Source organism: Rattus norvegicus, chromosome 4 (assembly GCF_036323735.1).
Source record: "Rattus norvegicus strain BN/NHsdMcwi chromosome 4, GRCr8, whole genome shotgun sequence".
Lineage (NCBI taxonomy): Eukaryota > Metazoa > Chordata > Mammalia > Rodentia > Muridae > Rattus > Rattus norvegicus.
Window position 1 is genome coordinate 88,522,777 of NC_086022.1, and position 26,375 is coordinate 88,549,151.

General features: G+C 38.0%; 1 protein-coding gene across 1 annotated transcript; it reads left to right on the plus strand.

Moving 5' to 3' along the window:
- Nucleotides 1-5,908: 5,908 nt before the first annotated feature.
- Nucleotides 5,909-6,817, plus strand: Vom1r86 (vomeronasal 1 receptor 86). The gene has a single exon (XM_039109064.1). It carries the CDS (start codon nucleotides 5,909-5,911, stop codon nucleotides 6,815-6,817), a length of 909 nt encoding a protein of 302 aa, XP_038964992.1.
- The last annotated feature ends 19,558 nt before the right edge of the window (nucleotides 6,818-26,375 follow it).

The following is a 26,375-nucleotide window of genomic DNA, read 5'->3' on the forward strand; positions in this document are numbered from 1 at the left end:
TATACAACCTTACAATAGCAATACTGAGTGTGTACTCTAATATTTCTAACAATATGGTTCCACATAGGGAATGCCAAATGTGTTAGTTTTCAATCCTATAACAAGACACTGAAATACTTTAGAGGGTGATGAACAAGGAAACACACTTATTGGTATGCAGGATTACCTTCATGGTATTGTTGCCTTAAATTGTATTTTGCATTTTCTCTTTTTACTTCTTTTCTCAAGTTAACTTGCTGTTTGCATTTAATAATATGAACCTTAAGGTAGGAATGTACAAGAAATATTAACTAATTTAGTGTTTATCAGTATTTTTCCTCTTTGTTCACTTTGCATATCTTTAGGGATTCTCATGATAGTTTCAATTCATAGCCTAGGAATACACAAGACACTGTTAATATTATATAATAAGGGATTTTTTAACTTTAGAGAGATTGGTTTCTTCAATTACAATGATTTCTCCTTTTTGGTTGTTTTCTTAATTACATTGGTTTACAGTTTATTCTGTTAAGTAGGAAGTGATTCAACAAGACTTGTTTCTTACATCTATGAAATTGCACAGGTAAGCATTAGAATTAGTTTTAAAACCAAACAGCTTCTGTGTACATCCATATCTTACATGTATAACTTTTGTACATACCACGAGCAGAGGTTTAAGACAGTGCTGCAATTTTCTTTATGGCATTTTCACAAGAAGTCATAGGAACATGTACAACTATCTGGTTATCAAGTAGAATTTTTGATCACTATGCTCTTTAGATAACTCCAGCTTCAGTCAACTACAGTCAGCTTCAGTAGTGAACTACAGAAATGATCACTGAAAGTACAGCTTTAGGACTTAATGAAACCACAAAATAATACCAGGGGTTTGGGCAAGTACATTTATAATTTTATGAAAATCATTCTTAATTTTCCATTACTATGGTCCTCATGAATGTGTAAACCTCCCAAGTATTACTTGTCAGCACACACAGCGTCACCTTCAAACATTATATGCCAGCTTCTATTCATTCACTCTTAGTGGCAAAAGTTCCCAAGGTTACATGGCTCTATGCTATGGACCACAAATGTAAATTGAGGCAGCACAGCTCCTGGATCTGACACCCCACAGCAGTCCTTTATGTTAGCATTTGATTATTTCCCTGTGCACATTTCCCTTAGGCCACTAGTACTGAACATTTATGGGTGAGAGACTAGCTACTTATTATCCCTGTTCCTTTTCCAGGTGACTTGACACTCATTCCTCATCATCTCTTTTGAATCTTGCCTTCTTTTGCAACAGCAAAATAAACCTGGAAAATGTTATTTTCTGCTCAAAAGTCACCATTATTTCACCACTTTTTTCCATGTTTCAACATAAGTTTTATACTCTAATAAAATTAATTATGTTTGTTTCACTTTATTTAAACTTGTTCACATCACAATGCTCCTATTACATCATTTTAATGTCTTTCTTGTCCTGAAGATGCAAGGAAAGATCACGTATCAGTAGCCACCTCTGTTGTAACAGTAGGATAGTTTAAACAGGAAATGTCCTAGAAGTTTTAAATTTCTCTTTCATGATAGTATATTTTACAATCTCTAATAAAATTGATCACTTCTGTATATTTCAAACATACCTGAAAACCTTGTCCCTCTTAGATATTTTAAATCCATATAAATTTGTCTTTACAAAACAGGTAAATGAGATAGATTTGTTGCAATTAAAATAAATTCAGCTTTAATATTTCAGGTTTTCTAAATTGTACCTTTTAACCTTGCTACTCACATGATATTGAGTAAGCTATTCATTGGAAGAGAGGAAAATATTTTGAATTCTCAATTAGTATAAAAGTATTTAAAGTCAAAATTCTCAAGGTTTCCTCCAATACTTAAAGTACAATTATTCATTAAAATAATCATTCCCCCAACAAATGCAAAGTAAATTTAAGTTAGGTGGTGAAAATCACAAGTCTATTTTTATTTTGCGGCAACATCAATTACGAATGTACATAGGAGATTACAATGGAAAATTAAGGCAGGTGTGGTGGCACACACCTATGATCCTAGCACTTTCAAGGCTAAGACAGGAAGAATATGGGTTTCATTGAAGTTAGTCTGAAATACAGGTTGCAATCTCCTTCCTTCGTTTGCTTTCTCACACACACACACACACACACACACACACACACAAAAGCACAAGCACACACACACACACACACACACACACACACACGGACACACAAAATTAAGCTGAAAAACAGATAATGTAGATTTATGAATTTGTTGATTTTTAAAAGTAGATCAAAATTATGCCAGAAAATGTCATTGAGTCACTGCCTACAGAGTATCAATACCACAAAAACCAAATAATAAATACATGAGCTTATATTTGCAGTCATTACAAAAGTTTTAGTTTCTTTTAAGTAACACAGTAAAATCTACACCAGTACACTAGGCAAGTCCCATACATGAGATCAAGTCAGAAACAGAGGACACATTTTCCACTTTTTAAAATTCATTTTACTCACAAACATTTTGTTAATTCTCAGTTTTTCACTCAGATGATGTACAGATAATCATGTTGGCAGCCTTGGTCCACACTGCCATTGCTCTATTCTTAGTCTCAGTAGTCCAATAACTTCACACACACTTTTCAGTGAACATTTTCATATCTTTCCCAAACTCACACCATAGAACTGGGAAACTCTGGGGATGAGTGCTTCCCCACAGTCTCTACAGCAATAGTCCTGCTGCTGCTGCAGGATCTCAGAGGAACTGGCTCATAGTGTGACACTGTAATATTCTAGTCAACATCATAGATGCTAAGCTCAATTTTCACAGAGTTCATGCATTTTATTTATTTAAGAGGGTCAGGTAATATCTATGAATTAATATCTTCTTTGTAAGTAGTCAGTATTTATTCTTGCTGTCCTCCATTTTAACAAAATTGCATGAAACTAGCTTGGGTGGCTAAGGTCTTCATCTCCTGAGATTCCTGAAGACTTATTCTTGCTCCTGACAGTACACAGTACATCAGTCAACACCATGTATCTTGTCACCTGAAAGTCATATACTCATTTCATGTTCTCTCTGAGAAATCATACAAATTTTAGGTCATTACTCACTAAATAACCTAAAACATAAAGTGAAGTTGACACTTGTCATCTATTTTAATTGTATGTTCCTTAGCTTATTAAATCTCCACATCACAGAAAGCAAAGGTCATCCTAAATTCATAAAACAAGACTGTTCTAAAATCAAGTTCTAGGGTAATGAAAAAGTAAAGTAAATTTTCTTGGAAGAATATCAAGAAAACACCTCTCGATCACTTTTGTTGCAGGTCTCTCCAGATCCCTGTCTACAACTGCTAAGTATTTTAATTCTGATTCCATTGAATAGTTGTGACTTCTCCACCATTATGAATGTCTCTTGACACACTTAGGACTTTAATACTTACAACTAATTATTACAATTTAAACTAATTGGAAACACCCCAGCACTGATTTTTTTTTAAATAAAACAGAAGACTTTTCTCAGTGCATGCCTATGTTAACAGCTCTGTATCCATGGTAGCTATGGTCTTTCCTCAGATTCAATGAACCCCAGAGAAAGATACCTCTTGATCAATTAGAAGGCATGTCATTTCAGTAGGTGATAAACATTTAGAAAGCAATCGATATGAAAGTTTGAAAGACATACTTTGGGGTAAAAACATTTAAATTCCTATCCTTTGACTTAAATTATCATTTGTATTACATGTTGTATTTTAATAAATTATAGGTGTATAAGTAATAAGCAATTTTACACATCTATGTTTTATGCCTTTTCTGCTTTAAATTTTTTAAAAAGCTATTGTTCTTTCAATTTGGACTCCAATTCTTACATTAAGTATTATCCAGGACATTTATTTATTTACTATTTATCTATATGATTTTATGTATTTGAGCATTTTCCTGCATGTAGTTATGTGTACTGCTGGCATGCCATAACATAAAAGGAAATGGATACTCCACACTGAGGGTTACAGATGGTCCTGAGCCACCGTGTCTTCTGGGAATCTAACCCAGGCACATTGTAAGAGTTAAAAGAGTTCTTAAGTACTAATGATGGAGCTTTAAAAAGCAGAATGTAAAAACAAAACAAAACAAAAGAACAACAACAAAAAAAAAAACCAGAATGTCACTATACATCTACTGTAACTGTATGTTGATGAGCAAATTCAATATCTGGCTCTGGAAATTGTGATGAATCCATTAATTTATAAGTGTTTTAGGAGGAAAAAATCATGTAACTGTAAAATCTGTGATTTATCATCTTACATACATGGATATATAGGATGCTGTCTTCTGCTAACTGCTGCATTATTTGCATTATGTTTATACATATGAGCATGTGTGTGAGGGGAGGGTGGAGGGAAAAAAAGCATGTGTGTGTCTATGTATGTGTAATATTCAAGTGAAGTATAATCGGGCACTCCTTTTTCCACAAGCTTTGAATTGGTATAGTCTTTTTACTTCTTGATCACAAAGCTGAGTTGTAAAGGCTGAATTAAATCAATTCAACAATAAATTCGTCCTGGAAACCAGGGCAAGTAACTTACATAACCATCAAAGGTTGTTGAGTACTGTAAAGAGTGTCTGGATGTTGGTGATGTATGATACCACTGAGAACTTGTTTTCCATTACATGAGAAGACATCTCTTTTAAACAAAATTTCCAAACAGAATCCCTACATGGTCATTTTAGCAAGTTTGTTTTTTGTCATATTGTATGGAAAATAGGTTTGTCTTAGCATCCCATGTTCTATCGTGTTGGAGGCTCCCAAATACAAGTCTTCACATGTGATTATGTAGCCTGTAGTAACTGCAGAAACCAGGAAAGCAAAAAATGGGACTACTGCGAGGATAGGGCTGAGGGTGTGAGCAATGGAGAACAGAATAGCAGGCTACAAGTGTCTCATCAGGAAAATGAAAAAGACAGGACTCCTTAGGATGAAGAGGCAGGCAAATACAGATGAAGTGGGGAGGAAGGTACAGGAGAGTAGCATTAGGACACAATTTATCTAAGAGGGAAATGTCAGGGTTCTCAGGTAAGGGGTAGGGAGACAAATATAGAAAGCAGAGGAAGTGAGGTAAAATAACATGTTTTGATGAAAAAAAGCCATGAGGAAACATTCTGTTAAGGATATACCCATCCATCCTCCCCAAAAAGGGTTTTCAAAAATGGTCTTTTCTTAATACCTTAGTATTGGCTCCTTAATCTTGAACCGTAGTTCACAAATAGTCTTCCACTGCATGTATGTCTTTAATTCTAGATTCTAAGGATGTAAGATCTCATGGGAAAGAAACATATAAAAGATGAATTATGATAGACATTTTGCCTGGGACTTCATGAGAATTATGAGTAAAATTAGATAATGTCTAAATAGATCTTCATATAATTATACACTATAATGTATTCTAATCTGGTTTTTATGAAATCTTTTATGATTTTCCCCATCTCACCATAGTTTTTATACATTTGTGCAAGTGTGAATGATATTCTATACTCATAACTACTGTTTCAATTTTTAAATATGAAATGAGCCAATTTAAATTAATAAAATTGGATTTCAAGGTATGGGACTCTGTTGTAATATAGGAACACAAAGTATAGTATATTTTGTAGATATGACTCTAAATTAATTTACTGTTAATAATATATTTTCTATATAGGAAATACTTGGAGGACATATAAAAATGTAGGTTATTTCCAGTGTGAAACATCAAAAGAGAAAGAGATAGGTTACTCAATATTCAGTAGGGAAAATGGAATGATTATATAGCCATACTGTGAAGTGAGTCATAAGTTTGATATATAATCTATTATTTTTCAGATATATAAAACAGACTTCCATTATGCTTTTAAAATGAACACACTTTCCATTTATGTCTTCAATCAAGAATGTTCTTTATTTCCAAGCTGGACTAGGAGTCCTAGCCAATATGTTTCTGCTGATTTTCTATATCTTCATAATCCCAGGTCACAGACCTAAGCCTGTGGACCTGATCTCCTGTCAACTGACCTTTATTCATATAATTATGATTCTCACTGGATGGGATATTTGGCTTGCCGACATGTTTGAGTTGTTGAATATTGATAATGACTTCAAATGTAAGGCAACTATTTACATGAACAGGGTGATGAGAGGCCTCTCTATCTGTGTCACCTGCCTCCTGAGTGTGTTCCAGGCTGTCACTATCAGTCCCAATACCTCGCTGTTGGCAAAATTTAAACATAAATTTAAAAAGTACATCATCTATGCTTTCTTCTATTTTTGGTCTTTCAATTTGTCCTTCAGCAGTAACCAGATCTTTTCTGTTGGTGCTTATACCAATATGAGTGAGACCAACCAGATGAGGGTCACTAAGTTCTGCTCACACTTTCCCATGAACAGCATCATCAGGGGATTGATTTTAACACTAACTACTTTAAGAGATGTGTTTCTTGTAGGAGTCATGCTAAGCACAAGTGCATACATGGTGGTTTTCTTGTTCAGACATCAGAGGCAATGCAAGCATCTTCATAGCATCAACCACTTGAGAGTGTCCCCTGAGAAAAGGGCCACCCAGACCATCTTGCTCCTGGTGATTTGCTTTGTGTTCATGTACTGGATGGACTTCATCATCTCATCCACATCTATCCTGTTATGGAAGTACGACCCTGTTATCCTGACTATTCAGAAGTTTGTGATGAATGTTTATCCCACAATTACTCCTTTGGTACAAATCAGTTCTGACAACAGAATAATCAATGTGCTGAAAAACTTATGGCCAAAATGCCAGCAGGCTTCTTAAATGGGGGTCATCTCTCTCTCTCTCTCTCTCTCTCTCTCTCTCTCTCTCTCTCTCTCATATGCAAAGGACCCTGAAACATATACAACAGAAGACTGCCTGCTCTTGCCTCAGTGAGAAAAGACACATGTAACCTTCGAGAGACTTGAGGCCCCAGGGAGTGCGGAGGTCTAGTGGGGTGGGGACATCCTTTTGGACATCAGGGAGAAAGTATCGGAAGAACAGTCAGAGTGCATACTGGTGTGGGATAGTGAGTGGACTGTAGGAAAAGAGTAAAGAATAATTATTAAAATTATCTAGTTCTGTTACTTATTCTTATATCTAGTCACTTCACTGAGGGATTTATAAAATAGGTGTTGCCTGGTAAAATGTTTGGGCTCACCTATATGTACTATCACATCATCTGTCAATATCTATATCTATACTCGAACTTCTTCCTTTCCAATTCGAAAATCTGTATCCTTTTGATCTCTTTCAGGTGTATAATTTCTCTACATAATACAAGTAGTATGTTGAATGGATATGGAGTGAGTGAAGCACCTTCATAGGATCAAGCACCTGAGAATATCCCCTGAGAAAAAGGCCACCCAGATTATCTTGCTGCATGTGGTCCTTTTTGTGGTCATGTACTGGATGGACTTTACCATCTCATCCACCTCATTCCTGTTGTGATGTACAACAAACGCTTTCATCCTGACTATTCAGAAGTTTGTGATGAATGCCTATAACACAATTACTCCTTGGTGAAAATCAGTCCTGATAAGGGAATATTCAATGTGCTGAGAAATTTGTGGCTAAACTGACACAAGACATCTTAAAATTTTCTCTGCTTCAAAAAGAGATTTATTTTATTTTATTAATTTTATTTTATATGTATAAGTGTTGTGCCAGCACTTTGGTCTTTCTTTCTTGACCTTCATATGATCTTTGATTTGTATTGTGTATATTCTGAGATTTTTCTCTAATGTTCGCTTATCAGTGAGTATATTCCATGTGAGTTCTTTTAGAACTAGGTTTCCTCACTGAGAATGATATTTTATACTTCCATTCTACTTGTGAATTTTATGACATCATTTTTTAAATAGCTGAGTTATACCCGTTTTGTCAATATACCACATTTTCTTGACTCATTTCTCTGTTAAAGGACATCTGGGTTCTTTCCAGCTTCTGGCTATTATAAATAAGACTGCTATAAACATAGTGGAGCATGTGTCCTGGGTATACGCCCAGGAGTTGTAAAGCTAGGTCCTCAGGTAGTACTGTGTCTAATTTTCTGAAGACACAACAGATTGATTTCCACAGTGGTTATACCAGCTTGCAATCCCACCAACAATGGAGGAGTTCTTCTCTTTCTCCACATCCTTGTCAGCATCTGTTGCCTCCTGAGTTTTTGGTCTTAGCCATTCTGACTGATGTGAGGTAGCATCTCAGAGTTGTTTTGATTTGCATTTCCCTGATGACTAAGGATGTTGAACATTTCTTTAGCTGCTTCTCATCCATTCGATATTCCTCAGTTGAGAATTCTGTTTTGCTCTGTGCACCATTTTTAATAGGGTTATTTGGTTCTCTGGAGTCTAACTTCTTGAGTTCCTTGTGTATTTTGGATATTATCCCTCTATCAGATGTAGGGTTGGTAAAGATCTTTTCCCAATCTATGGGTTGCTCTTTTGTCCTATTGACAGTTTCCTTTGCCTTACACAATCATTTAAATTTTATGAGATTCCATTTGTCTATACTTGATCTTAGAGGAAATTTTCCTTCGTGCCAATGGGCTTGAGGTTCTTCCCCACTTTCTCTTCTATTAGATTCAATGTATGTGATTTTATGTGGAGATTCTTGATCCCCTTGGTGTTGAGCTTTGTACAAGTAGATACAAATGGATCCATTTGTATTCTGCTACATGCTCATGCTACATGTTGGTGGCTACTTGAACCAACACCATTTGTTGATTATGCTGTCTTTTTTTCACTAGATAGTTTGGGCTCTTTTGGCAAACATCAGGTGACAAGAGGTATGTGCGTTAATTCTATTCCATTCATCTCCCTGACTAACTCTGTAAGTTGCTTTTATCCTCACTATTGCTCCAATTCCCACCACACTAATGTCCTTATTTTGCTTTGCTGGTTTCTGGCGTTACTTACAATGTGGAGAAAGTAGCCTCCAACAAGAAAGAACATGTGACAATAAGACAAACACTATTTTCAACTCATTATGATAAAATGAACTCACTGAAGATGACCAGATAATGATTCTGTTTGGGATTTTCTCTTTTAAATCAAATTCCTTCCTATGCAGTGGATAACAAGGTCCCCAGTGTTATTATACATAATCAACACCTACACACTTTTTACACTTTCACTCAACAGTCTTAAATTTGGTGCCTATGTCAGATATTTAGCCTGGTTACCAGGATCAAATGAATGAATTTAATTTAGTTCTTAATATCAGCTTACTAATAGAGAAATAGATAACAAGGACACTGACCCAGACTCTTGTTAGGAAATTAGCCTACTTGTAATGTGATAGTCACTAATGTTTTCCACACATATAGTTGCATGCATACATGTATGTAGAGAAATAATGCATAAATTAGTGCCAAAGACCATCCTACATTTCTATGAATATGATACCTGTTTTGGTTAGGGTTTAAAACTATGAAGATACTCCATGTCCAAGGTAACTCTTATAAGGGACAACATTTAATTGCAAATGACTTACAGCTTCAGAGGTTCAGTCTATTATCATCACAGCAGGAAATATGACAGGGTTCAGGCAGACATAGTGTTGGAGGAGGGAATAAGAGTTCTTCTATATCTTGTTCTGAAGGCTATAGAGAAAACTGACTCCTCAGGCAGTTGGGAGAAAAAGTCTCAAAGCCCACTCCCACAGTAACACACTTTTTCCAACAAATAATGTTCACAAATTGAAAGTGTATTGATTCATGGCTATTACCTAATCATGTTAAATAAATTAGATGTGAACTATTTTTTGGAAATTGAGCTTAGCCCAGGTGTAACAATAAGCACACAGACATTGACTAGGGTATTACAGTCTCACAGTTACAATCCATTTCCTCAAAGATGAACCACCATAAGCAGAAGTAACACTGCAGAAGCAACTCTATGGAGAAGCAATCATGTCCAAAGCTTCATCACAAGTTGCACGGTGTAAGTTTCAGAGAGATATGGAAGTGTTCACATGAAATGTGTGCATGCATGTGTCTGTGCACATACCTTCATGATTGTGTGTACATGTGTGTGTGTTTACAGGTGCATATATGTGACTGTGTCTGAAATTACTGAACTCCTCAGCATAACAACAGATGACTAGCATATTGTATTCCAAGGGTGCTTACATGAATACTGTATATCACTTGAGTGAAAACTGAGCTCTTTAAAATATATACATGTTATAAAATGAACTCAAAGAAAAATTAAAAATGTGTCTCCTTTTTCCCAGTTGACCTAATCAGTGCAGATAGTTTATGTGAATTACTCAAAAAGAAAGAAACAAAGAAAGAAAGAAAGAAAGAAAGAAAGAAAGAAAGAAAGAAAGAAAGAAGGAAAGAAAGAAAGAAAGAACCTGAAAATTCTGTAATGCTGGTAAACATAAGCTAGAGTTTTTATAATCTGGCTTTTGTGGAGTTTATATTCTGTCACCAGCGATTTAATAAGACTGACGTGCTTCACTTTAGTCCACTGTTTTCAACAACAATTTCAGAATACTACATTACTTGCTTTCTACTTTAATTTTGTTATATATTTATTTGTGTGTAATTGTGTGTATGTGTGTGTCTGTGTGTGCATGCCTGTGTGCTGAAGAAAAAGAGGGAGGGAGATAACTACTGACCATGAAAGTAGAGGGATCATAGTTGTATGCCATCACATACCAGCTTTCATTTCCAATTTTAATCTTAAATACATTTGTAAATAATATTCTGGCTTCCACCTCACAATAGTCAGAATGGCTAAGATCAAAAACTCAGGTGACAGGAGAGGCTGGCAAGGATGTGAAGAAAGAGGAACACTCTTCCATTGCTGGTGGGACTGCAAACTGGTACAAACACTCTGGAAATCAGCCTGGAGTTTCCTCAGAAATTTGGACATTACACTACCTGAGGACCCAGCTATACCTCTCTTGGGCATGTACCCAAAAGATGCCCCAACATACAACAAAGACACATGCTCCACTATGTTCATAGCAGCCTTATTTATAATAGCCAGTAGCTGGAAAGAACCCAGATGCCCTTCAACAGAGGAATGGATACAGAAAATGTGGTACATCTACACAATAAATACTACTCAGCTATCAAAAACAATGACTTTATGAAATTCATAGTCAAATGGATGGAACTGGAAAATATCATCCTGAGTGAGGTAACCCAATCACAGAAATACACACTTGGTATGCACTCAAAGATAAGTGGACATTAGCTCAAAAGCTCGAATTACCCAAGATGCAATCCACAGAACACAGGAAGCTCAAGAAGAATAACCAAAATGCGGATGTTTCCACTCCTTCTTAAAATAAGAAAAAATTTCATTAGTAGGGGATATGGAAGAAAAGTTTAGTGCAGCAACTGAAGAAACAGCCAGAAAGAGCCTGCCCCACATGTGGCCCATATATATACAGCCACCAACACCAGATAAGATTGATGAAGCTAAAAATGCATGCTGAAAGGGATTGGATATAGATCTCTCTTGAGAGACACAACCAGCGCATGTCCAATACAGAAGTCAATGCTAGTAGCAAACCACTGAACTGAGAACAGGACCCCCTTGGGGGGAATTAGATAAAGTATTGAAAGAGTTGAAGGAGCTTACAACCCCATAAGAACAATAATGCCAAACCACCTGAACTTCCAGGGACTAAACCACTACCGAAAGACCATACATGGAATGATCCAGGGCTTCAACTACATATGTAGCAGAGAATAGCCTTGTTGGGCAACAGTGGAAGGGGAAGCCCTTGGTCCTGCAAAGGTTGGACCCCCAAAGCAGGGGAATATGGGGAAAATCAGTAAGGGGGATGGATGGGGGGAATATCCATATGGGAGAGGGAGAGGGAATGGGGGCTTGTGGACAGGAAACTGGGAAAGGGAATAAAATCTGAAATGTAAGTAAAAAAATATATCTAATAAAAAAATAATATTCTGGCAAAATAAAAGGGGGCCTGTGATCTTCACCACCTAAACTTATATTTGCATTTCATTACCTTATGAATGTATATTTTAATGTGCAAATGTATTTTGTAACTATTGGAGGAAATCTTGGGCATTTTGACTTTAAATAATAATAGACAATTTAAGGATTGAAAACACTTTTTCTCAATGTAATAAGAAACTTACTCAATGTTGTATCAGTTGAAATATCATAAGGTTTAATATAGAAAACTTGGAATCTTAAAACTATATTTTAATTGAAACATGCAGTTTATATTTTTGTAAGGATAATTTTACATGGCTTTAATGAAATGTGAGGTGAAATGTGAGATACTTTTGAAAAACAAAAATGTCTACTTTATTGAAAATCATTGCAAAATAAAAAACAAATATATTAACTTTACAAGAATACAATATTAACAAGGATTTATGTTTTACTAGCCCAAGAGATGAAAGTTTCCTACAATTCCTAAGTAGATATAGACTCAATAGAATTGAAAATTAATGATAAATACTAAATTAATAAACATTTCCTATACAATCTGAACATTGTGCATATAATTAAACACATACAATGAGTTAACTTGAAAAATGAGAAAATACATGATAAAATTCAAATATAACTTACTGGTATAAATGTACTCATGCTCAACAAATGTCTGCTTTATTATTTTTCACTCTCTAAGTTGTTTCAGTTGTTTTGTTTTAGGGAAGGAAAAATAACACACTTAGCACATCTTGGAGAACCCATGATCTTAAAATTATTATAGTGCACACTCAGAAAAATCCTATGTCACACATGCTCCTTAAAATATTGCATCTGGAGATAATTTTTACCAATATAGCAGTATATATTCATTGTAAAAATGGCAGATTTCATGACATTTTCATTCAGTATATACTATTCATTGATGGCCTTCACCATATTAACACTTTGTTCTCTTAATACATCCTTCTAATAGTTCCCTGTTCTTTCTCCAAACTCCCTTCCTAATGTAAGACATATAATCAGAGATCATATTAAGTGAAATCTGTGTTTTTTTTATAAATCATTAAACTGACTTTTCTATGTCTATAAGCTTCTGTTATATGCTTATCATATACTACAGCTCAAAAATATTCTAAGCAGATAATTCTCTTATAATTTATTATAGAATATACTGTTTCATTCAATCACAGCTCTCAGTATGCTCATTTCTATCTTCAGCCCCAAATAATGTTTCCTGTGTTACCTTAGGTCTGGATTATTAATATAAACTATTTTAGGCTGTCTATGTTCTGGAAAATTGTTCCTCTTACTCCAGTCCTGGCACTAGTATTGCTGGACATATTATTTTAGATTGGCTGTAACTTGGCACTTAGGATGTTGTATTAGTACACAATTAAATATTTAAATTGATCCTGGTAGCAGGGGCACATTCCTCACTGTAAGATACTCAGTTTTCTTGGTTCCTGAATGACAGATAATTCACCATTTTTATTTTAATATTCCTAAAACAGCTCAATGGTTGGGCCACTTCCTAACCTCCACATGGCTAATCCATTTCCCTCTGATATGCCTGAGTTATTACTAAATTCTATTGACCTTTGTTTCCCTAAACCAGTCAGGCAGCCCTCTTGGGGCTGCTCTCCCGTGGCTCCTCCATAGGGACTATGCTCTCTGTTCCACACATTCTCAAATGTGGCATTTCTCCTTCTCCTCCTCCTCCTCCTCCTCCTCCTCCTCCTCCTCCTCCTCCTCCTCCTCCTGTTCTTCCTCCTCCTCCTCCTGTTCTTCCTCATCTTCCTCTCTTCCTCACCTTTCCCAACCCCACCCCTGCTTCTCTTCCACATCCCCCCTCCAACTCCTCTTTCCCCTCCTCCTCCTCCTTCTTCTCCTCCCTCCCGACTCTTACTTCTCTCCTCCTTCTCCCAGAATGGCAGATCTCTTTCCTCTCTCAGTCTGTCCCTCACCTAGGAATCCTAAAAGTCCTGCCTCTGTCTGGAATACCCACCAATTGGCTGTCAGCAACTATTTGTTTCTCCATCTTAATTAACTTGGGTATTTCTTGTTTACATTTCAATTATTCCCTTTCCCGGTTTCCAGACCAACATCCACCAACACCCTCCCCCTCCCGCTCTACATAGGTGTTCGCCACCCAATCCTCCCCCCATTACCGCCCTCCCACCAACAATCATTTTTACTAGGGGTTCAGTCTTGGCAGGACCAAGGGCTTCCCCTTTCACTGGAGCTCTTACTAGGCTATTGCAGTTGCAGCCCAGGGTCAGACCATATATAGTCTTTGGGTAGTGGCTTAGACCCTGGAAGCTCTGGTTGGATGGCATTGTTGTTCATATGGGGTCTCGAGCCCCTTCAAGCTCTTTCAGTCCTTTCTCTGATTCCTTCAACAGGGGTCCTGCTCTCTGTTCAGTGGTTTGCTGCTGGCATTCGCCTATGTATTTGCTGTATTCTGGTGTTGCGCGCCCAACGTCTCACCAGCAGGAATGACGTGCAGACACCAGGATCCTTCTGCAGCAAAGCGTTTATTACATCTTGAAGAGGAGAGACCCAAGTCCCAGAATGGCGCTGCTTATATACACCCTAGCGTGGCGCGTCCACACCTGATTGGCCGCTTACCCATGATCTCACTGGCACGCCCTGGGGTGGGCAAAGACCTGGCACGAAGGCACTCTTGCACATACGCACAGTTAACTTCCTGAAAGGAAGTCGGCTGGCGCGGCGGAGGCCAACGCCATCTTGTGGCGGCGAATGTTATTGTGGCCCTCTACATCTCCCCCTTATTGTTTTATTAATTAATAACAGTAAATTATTGTCTAGGCTGGTCTAGGTCTCTGCAGTTAGGTCCATCTGCTGTGGCTCCTGTCTTAGGTCGTTCCTCTATGTCACAGCCTTATCCGTCGAAGGGTAACCCTATCGCCACCAGGCCCCGTGTCTTAGATTGGTCTGTGCATGAGGAAAGTTGCCCGTCTCTGGATTCCGCAGTGCTGTGTGACAGTAACTGTTAAATGACCTAGAGCGAACTCTATAAAAGAGGCCAGCCAGAAAATGAGTTAGTGGGGAAATCATGATCACCCTATCGCGTGCAATGAGGAAACCTCAGCGATGTAGAAGGGCTGATCAAAGAATCATTGAGTCTCTCTCATCCCAGTGCAATGGATCCACAGATCCATGGGGTGCAAGAGCAGAGAACTCAGATACCGAGAGAGAGTCTCTCTCATCCCAGTGCAATGGATCCATAGATCCATGGGGTGCAAGAGCAGAGAACTCAGATACCGAGAGAGAGTCTCTCTCATCCCAGTGCAATGGATCCACAGATCCATGGGGTGCAAGAGCAGAGAACTCAGATACCGACTAATTTTTGAAGATAGATAACCAAATTTCAGGGGAGGCCCCTTGTTCAATGGCCACAAGTGCTTGAGTGATAACGGACTTGTCACGTTTCTGTTGAGATCTGAGTTTGCAAACCAACCATAGCATGAAACCTAATTCACAGCATAGGGCTGCACCAAACAGAGCCACTCCAGATAAGTAGTGGGCACCTCATCTGGTTCACCTCAGCTGTTACCACCAAGGGCCGTAGTCAAGCCGCTCCTATCATAAAATTTTAGAATTCCCAATTGTTAGTAACTACTCCAGAAAGTTCACCCACTGTGTTTGTCTAACAACAGATTGTGGGAGGATAACTCCAGACACTGTAGACACAATGTCTGCAGCAGTAATGGCTGCTACAATAGCAGCGAAAGTGTCAAGGTCTTTTCCAGGACAGTTCAGGATCAGTCATTTTTCTCTGGAACAACCAGCAGACAATGGAACCATTTCTGAGATCTGTACAACCAGGGCAGAGTTCCCCAGTCCACAGCAGCTTTACGCTGGTGGCATTCCTGTGAAGCAACAGTCTGTAAAATGACCAGTTAAGGCAGCAAGAGTCACCAGGGAAATGAGGGGGACAGCAACGGCTGGAGTCCAGTCTTCTCCAGCAAGCAGCAGTGCACAGAGGGTCAGAGAGCGGGCCACAGTGGGACGGGACACACGCAGCGGTAACACTGACTGCAGCAATGGCAAAATCTCTGTGATGACAAATGATGAGGGGGAATCTTCCATCTTCCTCTCAGGGCAGAGGAATGACTTCAGGGACCCGAACCAGGAGAGCTGAATCTTTATGCAACCGGGATCAGCAAGTCTCAGCAACCACTCAGGCAGCTGGCACACTCTCGTAGCATCCTGTAGAAAAAACACAAACATTCCCTCTTCCCTATATAAAATATCTGGACAGGATCATGTCAATATGTGGATCTCTCTATTTCACCTAGGCAGAAGTATGCCTAGTTGTAGGGTGCCATAAACTTTGGCATCCAAATTTTAAAATTGAAATAAAAGGCTCATTATTTAGCCTACAGGGATAACTCCCCCTTTTTATTTATAAAGATATAGTAAAGATATTATTTATTAAGGTAAGTCCTCGAGGATTAAATTTAGGACACTGAGCACTTGTATTTATAAATTGACTTGTATACTAAATTATTGTCTCCAGCATTATTGTTTTGGATATATAAAGAATGAGATTTTTTGACTAATTGTTCCTATGTAAGGCCTATAATCTGTCTGGTATCATTGTCCTCCCTTGCTAAAGAGCCCAGGCAATCCAGTTTGAGTTTTTAAATGTCCTATAAAGGAACAGTACTTAGTGCTCTTAACCACTAAGCCATTTCTCTAGCACCTCACAAACTTTATTTATCTAAACATAAGCATTAATTAGAAATGCCAAATCCTGTAAATATTGTCCAGATTCAGTCGTACTAGAAATCCCTGAGCTGGCAGGGTGAGGCTGGGAATTGAAAGTAAGCAAATGGAGTCTTCTCCTTTTCATATCAACTCTATTACCATTTTCAAAGTTAGGTATGAGTCTAAGGTTTAATTTAGTTGTCTGAGCCACAGCACTGAAAGGACAGTGAGTTGTCAGACATTTTACACTGAAATCACTCACTGATTTTAAGTAGAAAACCTGTCTCTAATAAAGCATTAAGTAATTGAAATCAATTGTAAACCACAAGCCACACATTGGCTATCAGTATGTGAATTGAAAGCTTGATTTTTTAACATTTTAAAAACAGTGGCTATAGCACGTAATTTAATAATCTGTGTTGAAGCAATAGAAACTCAAGAGAATAAACAAGTGATGTAATCATACATGTAGCCTTTTCATTAGATGAACCACCTATAAATACACTAAGCGCATTTCCTATGGGTTGCATGTACAAATATACAGGAAGTACAAAAGCATGCAAAGAGTAAAATTATCAATTTTGCCTGAAAAATTTGTATATGTAATAGGCCAAATATCAGTATTTTGTAATAACCAATTAACTGCTGTTTGGAATAAGATATGTTTTATCAGGTTTCTTTTTAAAATACTTCCATGTCTCCAGCCTACAATTTTGTATTAACACAACTGAAGCTTTATCTCCAATGTGCATAACAAAGACCTAAGTCCTCTGGTAGGGTGAGGTACTTAGCCAATTAACATATCTTTAGAAGCTTAAAATTAGTTTCAAATATTCTTTTCTGGAGTAGTCTAACAGCTACTCCCCAAATATTAAAGCTCATTTTGAGAGCAAAGGTTTGTAGTAAAATTTTCCATATACACTGAAAGATTTAAAGTTCTAACTTCTTACATTGAAGAAGCAACAAAATTACATAATATAAGGCTGTTAGCCATTCCTAATGATATCATTTTATGGGCTCTCTAAAATTATAAGCAAGCTCACGAAATGAAAACTCACAATCAATCCTCTAAATCTATCTTGAAATGGCAGTTGGAGTAAACAAGCTGGCTGTAATGTTCTCACAAGTTCCAAAACCTCATCAATCTTTCAGAAATCTTGTAACAATCTCTACCTGTTTGATTTTTTTCTTAATTAAAAATAAGTTTGAGTTAGTCAATGTAACACTGGCAATCCTTAATCACAATCTTTAAGTTCTCTTTGTAACACCAGAGCACAACCACAAGGTCACCTGAGTTCTGAGTACATGACTAGGCAGCTATCCTTGGGGCAGTGGAATTAGTATTAAAATACAGATAGCTTCAGGGCAAACCACAACTTTGGAAAGCAAAACTCGACCTCCAACAAACAAGTACAAAGTTTGACTGCCAATTCCTATATATGAACGCATGATGGCGTAATCTCTAGTACCTCAACAAAGAGACATTGTCCTAAATTCTTTTAGAAGCCTGGTTTCTAGAATAAGAATTCCATAAAAATATTATCTCAATTTAGATCTGTTTCCCTAGGTTGGCTCATGCCACATGTTGTCTAGAAATGACTCCATCCAAATTACCAGCTTTATGTCAACTTTCTTTTACCAATATTATACCTTTTTAACCATATCCAATAACTAAAAAAGCCAACAATCTATGACCAAGGCAAGTAGAGCATATTTACACATTTAAAACCAGTGAGAAACAAAATTGAAGTGGCTACACATATCTTTAATATTTAGACCAAAGACCATTTTTACCTTTTTAGCTATGATTTTAAGAGAAGCACCTTGTCACCTGTTGAGTCAAATAATAAGTCAGGGATTTCTCTAAGAGAAACAGCTCTCAACTCTTGTACCAAAGAAGCTGAGAAGCTGCTGGCGCCTTTAAGATCAGCTCGTGCAGACGCTTAGCTTCTGGGCAGCTTCTCCAGCTGACCTATGTTCCTAGCTACAGGTGCAGGGCTCTAAAGACCTGATTGAAACTGTTTTTTATTCATTTGTTCCTTTTTGAAACGAGTTAAAACCAAATCAAAGTGTGAATGACCAGCAGATAAAGCTTTTACCATTTTTTCTTTTGAACATGAAACATAAAACATTTAAACAACAAGAAGCAAGAACCACAGGCATAAACTGACAGACATGGGGACATCCTGGTGCACCAGGGACAGACATAGACAAAGAGGGAAAAAACCAAATGGTGTTCACGGTGACTATCCACTCGAGTGGAGTCAATATGGATGATGGATTGTCTCAATTCCTGGACTAGTCCATCAACTTGTTGAAACCCAATTCCTGTAAGATACTGAGATATATTATCTGAGCAGCACTGACTGACATTCACCAATGGTATGGAAGTGAAACACAGTCCTGAGTATTCCCACTCACAACCCAATTACATTAACTCCATCAAGCTGTGCATGGGCATTGAGATGTACTTTTGTTTGATTCTCCTGAATAAATTTTCAGGCGGTCTACCTCTACCAGATCTGATCAGTATGACTCTGTGAAGCTTCCAGAGCCTAATCACACCTTTTACAAGCACAAAGACAAAATTTTTCTCCCAAAATACTGTGTGCCTTTTATCTCCTCCCTTTTTCTCTCCCAGGGCGCCCTTTCCCTTATCTCTCGCTTCCTCGGATCCAAGGTCCTTGAAAGGGCCTCTTTTCTTAGGTGCACCTTTCCTTCTTGAAGCTTCTAATCTTTCACCTCGCTCTGTTTCTGACATGCTGTCCTGTAACTTCTCTAACGCCCCTTGTCCTGCTATTACTGTTGGGTGGCATTTCTCATCTTCTAGGCACGATTTCTGACTGTGCCTAGTGGCAGACGAAAAATCGAAAACCAAAAGAAAAAGAATGAGCGCTGCCAAAACAATAACAAAAGCTTCCACCGCATCTTCTAATGGGGGAGAGAGATGAGAGAGATCAAGACCAAACATGCCTCTCAGAGCCTACCTGTGTCCTGCAGTTCTGGATCCTCTCCACGAACGGAGGCTCTCCTCAGCGCCGGCGATGGTGAGGCGTTTGTTCCGGGTTTTGGCACCAAATGTCGCACGCCCAATGTCTCGCCAGCAGGAACGACGCGCAGACACCAGGATCCTTCTGCAGCAAAGCGTTTATTACATCTTGAAGAGGAGAGACCCGAGCCCCAGAATGGCGCTGCTTATATACACCTGATTGGTCGCTTACCCATGATCTCACTGGCACACCCTGGGGTGGGCAAAGACCTGGCACAAAAGCACTCTTGCACATGCGCACTTCCTGAAAGGAAGTCGGCTGGCGCGGCGGAGGCCAGCGCCATCTTGTAATGGCGAAAGCTATCCCAGCTTTCCACGTGGGATGCAGTGGAAGCCAGCTCCATCTTGTAGTGGCGAATGTTATTGTGGCCCTCTACATTCTGGGTGTGTCTCTCAGGAGAGATCTACATCCGGTTCCTGTCGGCCTGCACTTCTTTGCTTCATCCATCTTATCTAATTGGGTGGCTGTATATGTATGGGCCACATGTGGGGCAGGCTCTGAATGGATGTTCCTTCTGGCTCTGTTCTATACTTTGCCTCCTTATTCCATACCAAGGGTATTCTTTTTCCTCTATATTTTTTTCCTCCATCTTTATTAACGTGGATATTTCTTATTTACATTTTGATAGTTAGTCCCTTTCCCTGTTTCCAGGCCATCATCCCCCTAACCCTTTCCCTCCCCTTCTATATTAGTGTTCCCCGCCCCACCCTTCCCCCATTACCACCCCCCCACAACAATCACCTTCACTGGGGGTTCACTCTTGGTAGAACCAAGGGCATACCCTAGCACTGGTGCTCTTACTAGGCTATTCATTGCTACCTATGCAGTTGGAGCCTAGGATCAGTTCATGTATAGTCTTCGGGTAGTGGCTTAGTCCCTAGAAGCTCTGGTTGGTTGGCATTGTTCATATGGGGCCTCAAGCCCCTTGAAGCTCTTTCAGTCCTTTCTCTGATTCCTTCAAAAGGAGTCCTGTTCTCAGTTCAGTGATTTGCTGCTAGCATTTGCCTATGTATTTGCTGGATTCTGGCTGTGTCTCTACGGAGAGATCTACATCCAGTTCCTGTCACCCGGAACTTTGCTTCAACCATCTTATCTAGCTTGGTGACAGTATGAGTATGGGCCATATGTGGGGTAGGTAAAGAATGGGTGTTCCTTCTGCCTCTGTTCTACACTTTGCCTCCCTATACCCTCCCAAAGGTATTCTTGTTCCCCTTTTAAAGAAGGAGTGAAGCATTCACATTTTGGTCATCCTTGAGTGTCATGTGTTCTGTGCATCCAAGTAAATTCGAAAATTTGGGCTAGTATTCACTTACTGAAGTGTGCATACCATGTGTGTGTTTCTGTGATTGGGTTAATTCACTCAGGATGACATTATTCAGCTCCATTCATTTGCTATGAATTTCATAAAGTCATTGTTTTTGATAGCTGAGTAGTATTTATTGTGTAGATGTACCACATTTTCTGTATCCATTCCTCTGTTGAAGGGCATCTGGGTTCTTTCCAGCTACTGGCTATTATAAATAAGGCTGCTATGAACATAGTGGAGCATGTGTCTTTGTTAAATGTTGGGGCATCTTTTGGGTATATGCCCAAGAGAGATATAGCTGGATCCTCAGGTATTTCAACGTCCAATTTTCTGAGGAACCTCCAGACTGATTTCCAGAATGGTTGTACCAGTCTGCAATTCCACCAACAATGAAGGTGTGTTCCTCTTTCTCCACATCCTTGCCAGCATTTGCTGTCACCTGAGTTTTTTGACCTTAGCCACTCTGACTGGTGTGAGGTGGAATCTCAAGGATGTTTTGATTTGCATTTCCAATATGACTAAAGATGTTAATCATTTCGTTAGGTGTTTCACAGCCATTTGGCATTCCTCAACTGTGAATTCCTTGTTTAGCTCTGAACCCCATTTTTGATAGGGTTATTTCTCTCCCTGCAGTCTAACTTCTTGAGTTCTTTGTATATTTTGGGTATAAGTCCTCTATCTGTTGTAAGATTAGTAAAGATCTATTCCCAATCTTTTGGTTGCTGTTTTGTCCTAAACAGAGTCCTTTGTCTTACAAAAGCTTTATACTTTTATGAGATTAAATTTGTCAATTCTTGATCTTACAGCATAAGCCATTGCTGTTTTGTTCAGGAAATTTTCTCCAGTGCCCAAGTGTTTGAGGTTCTTCCCCACTTTTTATTCTATTAGATTGAGTGTATCTAGTTTGATGTGGAGATCCTTAATCCACTTGGACTTCAGCTTTGTACAGGGTGACAAGAATGGATTGATCTGCATTCGTCTACATGCTGACCTCCTTTTGAACCAGCACCATTTGTTGAAAATGCCATCATTTTTCCATTGGATGGTTTTGGCTCCTTTGTCAAAATCAAGTGACCAGAGGTGTGTGGGTTCATTTCTGGGTCTTCAATTCTATTCCACTGGTCTATCTGTCTGTCTGTACCAATACCACACAGTTTTTATCGCTATTGCTCCGCAATACTGCTTGAATTCAGGAATAGTGATCCGCCCAGGAGTCCTTTTATTGTTGAGGATATTTTTAGCAATCCTGGATTTTTGTTTTCCAAATGAATTTGCAAACTGTTCTGTCTAATTCTATGAATAATTGGGTTGGAATTTTGATGGGGATTGAATTGAATCTGAAGATTTCTTTTGGTAAAATGGCCATTTTTACTATATTAATCCTGCCAATCCATGAGCAAGGGAGATCTTTCCATCTTCTGAGGTCTTCTTCAATTTCTTTCTTCAGAGGCTTGAAGTTCTTATCATACAGATCTTTCACTTACTTGGTTAAAGTCACACCGAGGTATTTTATATCATTTGGGACTATTATGAAGGGTGTCATTTACCTAATTTCTTTCGGCTTGTTTCTCTTTTGTGTAGAGGAAGGCTACTGATTTATTTGAGTTAATTTTACACCCAGCCAATTTGCTGAAGGTGTTTTTCAGGTTTAGTAGTTCTATAGTGGAACTTTTGGGATAACTTAAGTATACAATCATATCGTCTGCAAATAGTGATATTTTGACTTCTTCTTTTCCAATCTGTAACCCTTTGATCTCCTTTTGTTGTCTGATTGCTCTGGCTAGGACCTTGAGAACTATATTGAATAAGTAGGGAGAGGAGAATGCAGCCTTGTCTAGTCCCTGATTTTAGTGGGATTGCTTCAAGTTTCTCTCCATTTAGTTTAATATTAGCTACTGGTTTGCTGTATCTGACATTTACTATGTTTAGGTTTGGGCCTTGAGTTCCTCTTCTTTCCAGGACTTTTATCATGAAGGGGTCTTGAATTTTGTCAAATGCTATCTCAGCATCTAATGAAATGATCATGTAGTTTTGTTCTTTCAGTTAGTTTTCCCTATATTAAACCATACCTGCCTGCCTGGCATGAAGCCTATTTGATCATGATGGATGATTGTTTTGATGTGCTCTTGGATTCAGTTTGCAAGAATTTTATTGAGTACCTTAACATCAATATTCATAAGGGAGTTTGGTCTGAAGTTCTCTTTCTTTGTTGGGTCTTTGTGTGGTTTAGGGATAAGAGTAATAATGGCTTCATAGAATGAATTTGGTAGCGTTCCATCTGTTTCAATTTTGTGGAATAATTTGGATAGTATTGGTATGAGGTCTTCTATGAAGGTTTGGTAGAAATTTGCACTGAACCCATCTGGACCTGGGCTCTTTTTGGTTGGAAGACTTTTAATGACAGCTTCTATTTCTTTAGGAGTTATGGGGAATTTTAAATGGATGGTTTGTTCTGGATTTAACTTGGGTACCTGGTATCTGTCTAGGAAATTTTCCATTTCCTGCATATTTTCAAGTTTTGTTAAATATAGGCTTTTTTAGTAGGATCTGATGATTTTTTTAATTTCCTCTGGTTCTGTTGTTATGTCTCCCTTTTCGTTTCTGATTTTGTTAATTTGGACACACTCTCTGTGTCTTCTCGTTAATCTGGCTAAGGGTTTATCTATATTGTTGATTTTCTCAAAGAACCAGCTTTTGGTTTTGTTGATTCTTTATATAATCCTTTTTTGTTTCTACTTGGTTGATATCAGTTCTGAGTTTGATGATTTCCTGCATTCTACTCCTCCTGCATTTGTTTGCTTCATTTTGTTCTAGAGCTTTTAGGTGTGCTGTCAAGCTGCTGATATATATGCTCTCTCCTGTTACTTTCTGCAGGCACCCAGAGCTATGAGTTTTCCTCTTAGCACAGCTTTAATTGTGTCCCATAAATTTGGGTATGTTGTACCTTCATTTTCATTAAATTCTAAGAAGTCGTTAATTTTTTTCTTTATTTCTTCCTTGACAAGGTTATCATTGAGTACACCATTGTTCAATTTCCATGTATACGTGGACATTCTTTCCTTACTGTTATTGAAGACCACCTTGAGCACGTGGTGGTCTGATAGGATGCATGGGATTATTTCTTTCTTTCTGTATCTGTTGAGGCCTGATTGATGACCGATTATATGGCCAGTTTTGGAGAAAATACCATGAGGTGGTGAAAGAAGGTATATACTTTTGTTTTAGGATAGAATATTCTATAAATATCTGTTAAATACATTTGATCCATGACTTCTCTTAGTCTGTCTTGGCAACAAAACAAAGAGAAGAAAAGCACACAAACATAATCTCACATCCAAATATGAATAAAACAGTAAGCAATAATCACAATTCCTTAATATCTCTCAAAATCAATGGTCTCAACTCCACAATAAAAGACATAGATTAACAAACTGGATGCGCAATGAGGACCCTGCATTTTGCTGCCTGCAGGAAGTACACCTCAGAGACAAAGATATACACTACCTCAGAGTGAAAGGCTGGAAAACAACTTTCCAAGCAAATGGTCATAAGAAAAAAGCTGGAGTAGCCATTCTAATATCGAATAAAATCAATTTTCAACTAAAAGTCATCAAAAAAGATAAGGAAGGACACTTCATATTTATCAAGGGAAAAATTCACCAATATGAACTCTCAACGCTAAATATCTATGCTCCAAATAAAAGAGGAACTACATACATAAAAGAAACCTTACTAAAGCTTAAAAAACACATTGCACCTCACACAATAATTGTAGGAGATTTCAACACCCCACTCTCATCAATCGACAGATCATGGAAACAGAAATTAAACAGAGACATAGACAAAGAGCAGTCATGAACCAAATGGACTTAACAGATATTTATAGAACATTCTATCCCAAAGCAAAAAGATATATATTCTTCTAACCACCTCATGGTACTTTCTCGAAAATTGATCATATAATCGGTGATAAAAACAGTCCTCAACAGATACAGAATGAGAGAACTATTCCCATGTGACCTCTCAGAGCACCGCGGGCTAAAGCTGGTCTTCAATAACAATAAAGGAAGAACGCCCACATATACATGGAAATTGAACAATGCTCTAATCAATGATAACCTGGTCAAGGAAAAAGAAAGATAGAAATTAAAGACTTCTTAGAATTTAATAAAAATGAAGGTACAACATACTAAACTTATGGGACACAATGAAAGCTGTGCTAAAAGGAAAACTCATAGCTGTGAGTGCCTGCAGAAAGAGATAGGAGAGAGCATATGTCAGCAGCTTGACAGCACACCTAAAACCTCTAGAACAAAAAGAAGCAAATACACCCAGGAGGAGTAGAAGACAGGATATAATCAAACTCAGAGCTGAAATCAAACAAGTAGAAAAAAAAAAGGACCATAGAAAGAATCAAAAGAACCTAAAGTTGGTTCTTTGAGAAAATCAATAAGATACAGAAACCCTTAGCCAGACTAATGAGAGGACACAGAGAGTGTGTCCAAATTAACAAAATCAGAAATGAAAATGGAGACATAACTACAGAATCAGAACAAATACAAAAAATCATCGGATCCTACTACAAAAGCCTATATTCAACAAATCTTGATAATCTGCAGGAAATGGACAATTTCCTAGACAGATACCAGGTACCAAAGTTAAATCAGGAACAGATAAACCATTCAAACAACCCCATAACTCCTAAGGAAATAGAAGCAGTCATTAAAGGTCTCCCAACCAAAAAGAGTCCAGGTCCAGACAGGTTTAGTGCAGAGTTCTATCAGACATTCATAGAAGACCTCATAGCAATACTCTCCAAATTATTCCACAAAATTGAAACAGATGGAGTGCTACCAAATTCCTTCTATGAAGCCTCAATTACTCTTATATCTAAACCACACGAAGACCCAACAAAGAAACAGAACTTCAGACCAATTTCACTCATGAATATCGACGGAAAATTACTAAATAAAATTCTGGCAAACCAAATCCAAGAGCACATCAAAACAGTCATCCACCATGATCAAGTAAGCTTCATCCCAGGCATGCAGGGATGGTTTAATATACTGAAAACCATCAACGTGATCCATTATGTAAACAAACTGAAAGAACAGAACCACATGATCATTTCATTAGATGCTGAGAAAGCATTTAACAAAATTCAACACCCCTTCATGATAAAAGTCCTGGAAAGAATAGGAATTCAAGGCCCATACCTAAACATAATAAAAGCCATATACAGCAAACCAGTTGCTAACATTAAACTAAATGGAGAGAAACTTGAAGCAATCCCACTAAAATCAGGGACTAGACAAGGCTGC